The sequence below is a fragment of the Megalopta genalis genome, chromosome 10 (assembly GCF_051020955.1).
Source record: "Megalopta genalis isolate 19385.01 chromosome 10, iyMegGena1_principal, whole genome shotgun sequence".
Lineage (NCBI taxonomy): Eukaryota > Metazoa > Arthropoda > Insecta > Hymenoptera > Halictidae > Megalopta > Megalopta genalis.
In genome coordinates, this window is record NC_135022.1 from 9,328,838 (window position 1) to 9,339,408 (window position 10,571).

The 10,571-nt window shown below is 43.1% G+C and overlaps 1 protein-coding gene across 1 annotated transcript in view; it reads right to left on the bottom strand.

The window, feature by feature from the left end:
• Cht7 (chitinase 7) overlaps nt 1–9,403 on the bottom strand; it is a 43,616-nt gene extending 34,213 nt beyond the window's left edge. Inside the window, exon 1 of the mRNA XM_033474657.2 lies at nt 9,117–9,403. Coding sequence (XP_033330548.1) covers nt 9,117–9,119 — 3 coding nt within the window. The 5' untranslated portion in view covers nt 9,120–9,403. The remainder of the gene's footprint in view (nt 1–9,116) is intronic.
• Nucleotides 9,404–10,571: the final 1,168 nt, after the last annotated feature.

The window sequence follows — 10,571 nt, forward strand, 5'->3', positions numbered from 1 at the left end:
CGTTCAGCGAAATCTAGCGAATTTCTTTCGATTTCGCTCGCAACCGGATATCCATCCCTGTCGCCTCTCCTCCGTTTCCGCTTTTCCGTTTCGGCCGCTCGCCGTTCGCCGCCGCCGGTGCTTTCGTCTCTTCCGCAATGCGTTCTACAGGTTTAACCGTTTTAGTCTTGCTTGTCTCTTCGGAATTTTAACACCGATTTTATTCACAGTGGCCCGCTAAAGCGTTCGTACACCTTATTCGAAATGCATGCAACTTCTTTCGAGCCGGACCAAATGATTTAATCTGTTTTTATCTTTTTAGTTGAATATAACCTAGACAATGACTGAAAAATACTGTGTTCTTTAATTTTTCTGTCACTTGGAGAGCAACGAGATGAAATAAGAAAGCCGTCTTGAACCTTTTTTCATGATTCTAAATTATTTTGATTCTTTTTCTTATTTTTAATTTTGGTTCTAAATTTATGCCGAATCGCTCGAATCGAATTGCTCCGCGCGGGTTATAATTACGAAGTAACTCGATTGCATCGTGTTCGATTACGTTTTTATCTAATCGCGAATCGCATTGAATCACATATATTCGATTGCATTGCGATTTGTGGTGTATCGTGGTACTCCTCTGATCCCATCGAATCGCGATGCGATTCGTAATCGCGATTACAAAGCACGATGCAATTGCATCGGGTGTACCAGTTAAATGGTAATCGAGGTAACGGGTAATGTAAAACGAGCGAGAAGCGACGCGATCGTTCTCCGAGGCACGCGGAGCTCATTATCAGTGACGCGCTGGCAAGGTTATTATTTATAAATTCGGAATGGCTGAGCAGAAATAAACTTCCTCAGATTTCAGCGTAATTCCACGATATCGTAATTCAATTAGACTGCGCGTCGAATGCATCGCGATTCAAACGCACTCGTGATTATAGTAATTGGCGTGGTCTCCGAGAGTAGCAAATGTAATACAAGGTGTCCTAAAATTATGATACTTCCGGGAAATGAGAGGTTCCCGAGGTTATTTGAAGCAACTTTTTCCTTAGAGCGAAAATGCGATCCGCCGCTTCGTTTACGAGTTATTAACGAAAAAGGCTGGCCAATCAGAGGCGAGGAACCGGGCGGAACCGGGCTTCGACCGCTCGTTGGCTCGGCGATCTCGCGCCAGCTGATGCTCGCCTCTGATTGGTCGGCGTTTTTCGCTAATAACTCATAAACGAAGCCGCAAATCGCATTTTCGCTAAGGATAAAGTTGCTTCAAATAACCTCGGGAACCTCTCATTTCCCGGAAGTATCATAATTTTGGGAAACTCTGTATTACATTTGCGAGGAAATTTCTTTTCGCTAAGGAAATTTCTGCAATTTTTCTGTCTGACGAGTATACTCGTCGCGACGCAAAATACTGCTACATCACCATGACGAGTATACTCGTCCGGACGCAAAATACTGCCGCATCTCCACGACGAGTATACTCGTCATGACATAAAATACTGCCACATCTCCACGACGAGAATACTCGTCGAACACATCTCCGTCCAGTTGGACTCGACAAAATCGAGGCGTTGATTTCAACTGCGAAACGCAATGAGGTATTATCGCAAGATCCTCCTGAATTCTTGGGAAACCCTTGCGTTATTAGTTGCCATTTTTTATAACCGCGATCTACGACAACGGAATCTCGCAGGAACTTCGCAGTCTGGCAATCGGTCTCCGTGGAACATAGCGATAAGGTTGCAAGTATCGAATTGCCTCCGTGACTTTGTAATCGAATCGCGCGAGAACACGTTCCGACGTTAATAATATAGGAAAGATTCAGGAGCATGATAGGAACAATTCCAATTTAGATCCACAGCCGGAACAAGGTTCGCGAATCCAAATATTTAATAATATTAAATATATAAATATTAAATTATTAATTATTATTATATATTTTATTATATTTTTATTAAATATATTATTTTTAGTAATATATTTATTTTTATTAAATAATTAATTATTTAATATTTCCACGGTGAAATGCAACTTGAATGTACATGGTGTCCCAAAATTATGGTAGCTCCTGGAAATGTGGCGTTCCCGAGATCATTCGAAGCAACTTTTTCCTCAGAGAAAATGCGATTCGAGGCTTCGTTCGCGAGTTATTAACGAAAAACGCTGACCAATCGGAGACAAGCTCGGTTGCCGCGAGGCGGTCGAAGCCCGGTTCCGCCGATTGGTTCGGCCGCCTCGCGTCAGCCGATCTCGCCTCCGATTGGCCACTGTTTTTCTTTAATAACTCGTAAACGAAGCCTCGGATCGCATTTGCGCCAAGGAAAAAGTTGCTTCGAATCACCTCAGGAATCCTTCCTTTCTAGATTCCGAGCAATTTTTCAGACACCGTGTATCGTGCCTGGAATATTCGATCCGGTGTTCATTGAAATTTCAAAGAAAAATCGTGTCGCAGTTTCTTGGTTCGACCGAATGAACGCCCGAACCGATCGAGCTGCGATATAAAATACGCGGATTAACTCACGAAATCACTGAATCCGAGGCATGGGAAAGCGGCGCTGTTAATTACTATGGACCGTAGAAATAACTTTTATTTCATTATATGTATACATATGCAAGCATGTAAGATAGAAATCCGCGCTAGTCTCCGTATTGTACAATAACGTTGCTTAGAAAGGATAATCTGGCAGCAACGGAAGTACCTTATTTTACGGGCAAAGATTCGCACGATTATATTTTGCGATTTTAAATGCAAGACGATGGATAGATGGATGGAATTAATTACGGTTAACGGTCTGCTCGCTTTTCTGCCGGCGCATCGAGCCGCGTAATTTGAAGTTTTCACACGAACGTATCGGTCTTCCACGCATGAATGACCCGTTCGCTTCTCTTTCACAATTCTTTTTTTTCGTTTTCTTTCCTTCGTACACGGTTTCGCGAGCTGCTTAGGCTCGCGGAATACAGCAATGTCTCTGTAATCGACGCTCCGATTGTCCACAAAAATGGACAATTTGGGAAGAGGAGATACGATTATTCGGTTTATTTTTATAGTTATAAATTGTCAATAATTATAAAAACGTGCCGCAAGGCTTGAACAATCGTATCTCCCCTTCACAAATTGTCCATTTTAGTGGACAATCCGAGCGTCAATCTGAGGGTCAATCCGAGCGTCAGTAAGGGAGACATTACTGTAAACACGCTGCACGGACAAATCGAAACGAGACAACGAGGTTGCGCTCGATTTTCTTAACCGTTCGAGTCCCAAGCAGATCTTGCGTCGCGATCAAACTGTAGCGACGCATGTACATCGCATAGCTGCTTTTTCCATGATTTTTTCTTTTTGTTTCCTTTGTCAATCTTGACGAGCGCCATCGCGTCGCTTGATTCTCTTCGCAATCAATTAAGACAAGCGCTATTACGCTGTTCGCCACTTTTCGAGCGTGTTTTCCGAATAACCCCCGGAACATCGAACGGTTAATAACGACATTAAAATCGACCGGACTACTTCTCATCGTCGGTACATTAATTAATCGTTCGATTATTATCCAATTAATGTCCGACGAACTGCGGATTAATTAGCGCTCGAGCATAAAAACAGCGTGTTACGCGCGAGAAATGTTCGAATGAGTCATAATATATAGGTTCTTGCGCCGTGTGCCAGTTTCGGTGGCAATTTCTCGAGTGATTTTTCAAGTTTCCGAAGTCGTTCGACTCGCGAATATCCGACCGTTAACTTTTATAGTTCGTCGATCGTGGTCCGTTCTTATTATTTATTCGAGGAGGAGACGAGCTTTAAAGCAGACTCGATCAAAATTTGCGATATCAAAGGAGACCGCAAGAGTCGCGCGAATCGAATATATTATATTATATATCAACAATTATATTATATTTTATAATATAATCCTTTGCGCTCGAAGCCGAATCAACGAAAAATTTAGAATAATTCTTCCGACCCACGGTTTCTCCGTTTTATATGATCCAACGCATTTTATGCACACGAAATCGAATATTGTCGACAGATGCGACAGCTTGCGTTTTCAACAGCTCTTTGAATATAAACGAATTCGATTAATAAAATTATCTTGAAACGTAACACGACAATCTATTTAAAATTATAATTTATAAAAAAAGGATTAAAATTATAACAGCACGGTGGTGCTGTTAGTTTAACGGTTAGTTTAATTACAGCGAGCGAACAAACGCTTTTTCCGTTCGCGGATTGCAACGTGATCGAGTAATAAAGAATGCGCGTAACGAAGGTTCTCTCTCCTGCATATGCAAAAACCCGCAGAATCCTGTTACTCGCGTGAACAACAATCCCGCGATTGACATCACTTTTGTATTAATAGAAGTTTTACGGATAAAATGACCGCGGGTATTGGAAACCGTGCGACAACTGGACCGTGGATTTTTTAACGCGAGATCAAACCTTTCGGCGTTGTTTATAAGATACGGAAGCTGCGTAAAAATCTAATCCAAATAAAAATAAATAATAAAAAAAATAATAGATAATCCAAATAAAATCTAATCGAAATAAAATCCTATCGCGTTACTTCCAACCGAATAAAATGATCGAAGAAAGAGAAGAATGTATATGCAGCTTCTGTATCTTGTAAACAATGCCGATAGGTTAAATTTTAATTTTTTTAAATCCTATTGCGTTATTTTCAACCGAATATAATATTAATTATATATATTAATACCGTATATATATATATATATATATAAATATTTATACCATAAATATACTATACTATAAATATTTATACCGTTTCGTGTTTCATCCGTTCGTTCCGGTGCACAAAAAATAATATAATAATAAAAGTGGAAAGATCGAAAGAGAATTTGCAACCGTGAACGTACGTATTTTTAAGCTGCTATTTTTAAAACGATCGCAGAAACCAAGAAATTTTCTTTACATTGTTTCGATCTGTCGCAGTTAATTGTTGCCGGTGCTCGTTTCGCATAAAAGTCTGGCGCGGTCCGGTGACGACGTTTTTAAAGCCTCCTGAGATCCGGTCGTTGTCGCGACGGCGCTGTAAATAAATAAGATGCTTTACGGCCGTTCCGTAGAGAAAAAACGAAATCGCGCGGCCACGTTTTACGACGAATTTTGCCGACGAGACGGCTCGCGAACTGTACGGGTTCCCTACGGCTTTCTCGAAATAAAGAAATAACGCGGAACGACATCGGTAGCTAACACCTTTCTCATACCTCGTGCAAGCATCGTGCACAGGTTCCTTTTGTAGTTACGAACCGTCCCCGCGAGACGCTCCGTGGCCATCCTCGGATGCAACATATTGCGTTGAATTATTAATGAACGTCCCTGGCAATCGATAATCGTGACTAGCGGCGGCGTAACGGTGAAGAAAAAGAGAAATGTCGTTCCTACATCCATTGACACCGATCGGTGAAACTATCGAGAACCACGTTCCACAAGCAGGGTTAGCAAGTTCGAATATTTCCCCACGTCAAATCGCGCAACATTTTTGACACACCGTAGTTGCTCGCCAAGGTTAGAACGTTGCCTGATTTTCAGCCGATACCAATATCTATATATAGATAATATAGTGTCCCAAAAATGTCTCGCAATCCGAAAGTGGCGGGTTTCTCGGGTCATTCGAAGCAACTTTTTCCTTTACAAAAATGTTCTCCGCGGCACCGTTAACGAGTTATCAACGAAAAACAGTGACCAATGAGAGGCGAGCTCGGCTGGCGCGAGGCGATCGAGCCAACGAGCGGAACCGGGCGTCGCGCGCTGGTTGGCTGGGCAGCCTCGCGTCAGCCGTACTCGATTCTTATTGGTCACTGTTTTTCGTTGATAACTCGTTAACGGTGCCTCGGAGAACATTTTTGTAAAGAAAGAAGCTGCTTCAAATGATCCGAGGAACCCGCCATTTCCGGATTGCGAGACATTTTTGGGACACCCTGTATTATATTAATCTATATTTAATATCTTTATTATTATCTGCTTATCGCGAGCTTTGTTTCTTGACGCGAAATCCGACGCGAGTTTATGAATTTTCGCGCGGGGCAGAGCCGATATCGAAATCGCGCGCGCGCGCGTTCCTCGACGCGCGGTTTCCATTCCGCGGCGTTTTCCATTCCGACTCCGTTCCGAATTCGTTCGATTATCAAGAAAGGAGAATTCGATCGGCGAGTTCGTCGCACGACGAAAGTGAGAGGGCTTGGGTAACCCGGAAGGACAAAACGAGTTCTTGGTACTTGTTACAGCGAAGGTCCCTGGGAACGCGTGGGCAGGAAACTGTCGCCGTCCCCGCTCGATTTACGATACACGCGTCCAGATATCGTGAAATTTTGTCGATCTCGTACACCGATTTCGTACTTTTGTTAATCCTATGCGAGCATAATTAATATCGCGCTTATCGCGTACCGCGCTGTCGTAGAAACGCGAGCGTCGCGGAGTCGCGAGTGTCGCGAGTGTCTAGGCAAATCTGTGGAAACGAAACCTTGGAGCTGATCTTAGAATAAACGATTATTATTATTACAAAACTGCGAATCCTCGTGCGAAATTATCTTTGTCGATCGCGATAGAATTGTACAGCGGGTGTAAAAAAGTATTCGGACACTCTTCAAACGTTTCACTGCCGCCAGGCAGTATATTTGCGATACGTCCATTGTCCATCTGTTATAATCCGTTGTAATCTAATTAGACCGCGGATTTTACTGTGCTTATGAGAGAAATAAGTAGAGCGAATGCGAAACGGAGAAACCATTTAAAGGATCTCAAGCTGACGCTGCATTGTTCTCGATTCGTTAAAATCGTTCAGAAGAGAAATACCTGCGCAGCTGTCTTGCAATTAATATGGACAAGTTTTGCGTTGCATAAAAACCCGCGGTTTAATTGTAATCTGTAATATATTTTATTATTAGGACAGACGTATCGCAAATATAATACAATAATATATATAATTATATATATATATAATACAATAATGTCTTTAATGTCTCAATTAGAGAATTGACGCCCAGATTGACCACAAAGATGGACAATTTGGGAAGAGGAGATACGATTATTCGAGCCCTGCAGCTCGTTCTTATAATTGTTAACAATTCGTAGCTATAAAAACGAACCGCGAGGCTCGAATAATCGTATCTCCTCTTCCCAAATTGTCCATTTTAGTGGACAATCCGAGCGTCAGTAAGGGAGACATTACTGTATTCTGCGGCATCGAAAAGTTTAAAACGGTGCACCTTTTTCTCAAATGAAACTAAATCGCTCGAAATTGTTCTCGAAACGTTGAGAAACCTAATTTATCGCGCAATGACTAAGACGCTCTTTTTTTAATCTCGTCATTACCGAGAATGACAAAAAGAAAATTAAAAAGGAAACCAAACTCGCGTTGCCAACTAACGTTCGATCGATGTACAAACTCTCGTGCTTTTCGAAACTGTGTTGAAAGAGAAAGACAAGTTGTTTTTTATTTTTTGCTCGCAGCCACGAACACACGTGCGGCAACATATCGGCCGCCATGATACAATCGAGAGGCTGACGATCGACGTTGCTGGAAGAACACCGGTGAAAGAAGCCTCGATTTAAAGAGACGCGATGCCTGATTTTTATCGCGCGTCATTACAAGGTTGAACACCCGCTAAAGAACTGCGAAAGAAACGTAGACGAGACTAGGAATATTTCTTCGGTCTCGAACGCCGATTTCGTCGAAACGTCTTCGAGTCTCGAATGCCGATTCTATCGGAACGTCTCTCCGCGCGTCGAACGCGTCGTTTTAGGATGTTGATATTCGGTGAAAAACCACGTATTTTGCCATCAGGATCTTCGATCGACGATAATGCGATGCTTTTACCACGAAATCGCGGCGTAAATATCAACGATGCTCGGAAATTTTAGCGCTTTGTTTAACGTTTCGCGCGACCGTACGCTCAAAATATTCGAAGGGTCAGCGTAGATTTTGATTTTGAGAATAACAGCGTTCTTCCGACTTTACTACGATTACGGAGTTTTTCATCGAAAGAGGCGTAAAACATAATTAAATGCCGCAATTCCCTCGTTCGCTTTTCTATAAATCGACAAATACAGTAAATTCTCCCCAATTTTCCTTCGGCTTGCAAACCAAAATGGACAATTATTATTAATCGTCCATTACAATATAATTATTATACAGTCTATTATTATACAATATAATCGTTGACAATCGACAACTATAACAATCGCATCTGCTCTTCCCAAATTCTTCATTTGTGTTTACAATCTGAAGAAAAATCGCGAAAAATTTACCGAATCTGTAAAAATGAAATAGCGTGCCGCAGATTTTACGCAGTTGCTATAAACCTGGATACGTTCGCGAGCTGATGGAAAAATTGTGGAGAATTTACCGTACCGTCTAACCTTCGCCAAAGAAGAAAGCCTCCTCCGATTTCGAAAATAGAATTCCGACTCGCTTCGAGCCTCTCTAGAATTGTCCATTTGCTCGGTCCCCGATCGACGATCACCGTCGACAACAAAGACGTTCCGAGCGAGCATGCCCGAGCAGAAAATCACAGCTATTGTCTCGCGGTTCGTACCGGCGAGCTGAGCGAAGAAAAGGGTGGCGCAGCCCCGCCGCGGCGCGGCGCGGTCGCGTTCGTTTTAATCCTTTCCAAATCGATCTCTTTTCAGACCGGTTCCCCGGCGGTCTTACATGAATCTACGCATGATGTAATATCGTTCGGACGAAAACGAAAAAAATCGAGAAACGAGTTTGAAAACGGAGTCGGCAGCCGCGCCGCGCCGCGCGCCGTCTCGAGTCCCGAGGGACGAAACCAGCTCGAATTTTTTCGCTCGCAGGGAAAAGCTCCGGTGGAATTTGTCGGGAACTCGGTGCCGAGGGAATTTCACTTTTCTCGTCGACGATCAGTCCCGAGATAACGGTGAACCGGCGGAAGGCTGCTCGTCGCCGCGCCGCGCCGCGCCGCGCATTGGCGGCCCCTTTGACGATTTACCGGTCGCGGTGGGCCCGTGAGGCAACGCAACGGTCGCGCGGCTGAGATCTTATTGAAAAGCGTCCTCTTATTGTCGTCGTCGACGATGTCGTCGCAGCTGGTAATTAAGGTCAGACGGCCGAAGGCGCGCAACCGCGCGCGTCCTCGCCGACTAATTGCGAGAAAGAACCGCTACTTACCATGATTCCTCCAGTTTTTCCAGCGAGCGTAACACTCCTGAAGTGGAACAGTAGCACCAAGATACGAGGAAAAGAACTTCAGAGGTCGAACCGAGAGAACCGAAAAATATCCGCTCGAATTCCGTGTATATTATTATATAGTCTCGTGTGTGTTACGCGTGTGCGCGCGTGTGTTCGTGTGTGTGCGTGTGTACGCGTCGGCGAGAATAGCTGTGTGCGAGGCAACGTTCTCTAAATGCGAATCAATGATCCAGGAACCAACCGCCACATGGTCGAAGTACTGTCACTGGCAACAGTTCGAAAAGCACTGACCATAGTGAACGAGAGCCCGCTGTCATTCTCTTTCGGCCCCTCTCTCGTGCTCGCTAGCTCACTCTTATAGCTTATACTCTCCCTCTTGACAGATCTCTCTCCCTTCCTTCCATATTTCGTCTTTCGGTAGCCTCATTCACCGGCCGTCCTGTCCCTTTTCCTCGTTCACGCCGGCTTTTTTCGACGACGATAGGCAACCATCGAACTCGCCGAAACTTCCATGACGCTGAAACCGATCGTTCCGGAATTACAGTAGTGTCTCTCTCTCTAATTAGAGAAATTGAGCCGTTTATTTTGAAAGTGGCATAAGTCACTTTGTTTTTAAGTCGATATATTTAAGGGTTTGCGTTTTAACACGTTTCAAAATATGGATGCTAACTTTCGAGAAGATTCACTTGTATTTGTTATCTCAGGATACTGATATTTTTCTCAGTATAAATAATTTCGTATATATATATTAAAAAATCACCACTTTTCATTACGGTAAAGTGACTTTCAAAATAAACGGCTCAATTGACGCTCGGATTTTCCACAAAAATGGACAATTTGGGAAGAGGAGCGACGATTGTTCGAGCCTTAATCGCCTTAAATAAGCGCTCGATTAAACGAGCGGCTCGTTTTTATAATTGTGGACAATTTATAACTATAAAAATAAACCGCGAGGCTCGAACAATCGTATCTCCTCTTCTCAAATTTGTCTATTTTTGTGGACAATCCGTGGATCTGCATCTATCGGATGCCGCTTTATTCACGGTTAATCGTTGGACCGCGGATTTTTATGCTGAATAAATATTGTTATCGTTCGTTTGCATGATGCGGACACTGCATAGATCTTTATTTAATTTCTAACGCTCAAATGTTCGCGCTATTTTGCATTTGAACTACTCGCTTTTTGTCATAAATGCATAAAATCTGAGCGTCGATTATTATTAGCGTCAATTAACGTTCGGACGATTTTCAAAATGCGACAATCTTTTTTTTTTAGAACGTCTTGAACTTTTTGTTAGACGACGGCGGTCTGCCGAATCGCAACTGGAATACGCTTTTTCGAAATTTTGCCATTTCGAGAAATAGCGTTGCGCGACGATACGCCGTCGTCGTTCGCCGAAATCGTTGAAGAAATCTTGCTCGCGATTGAATTTA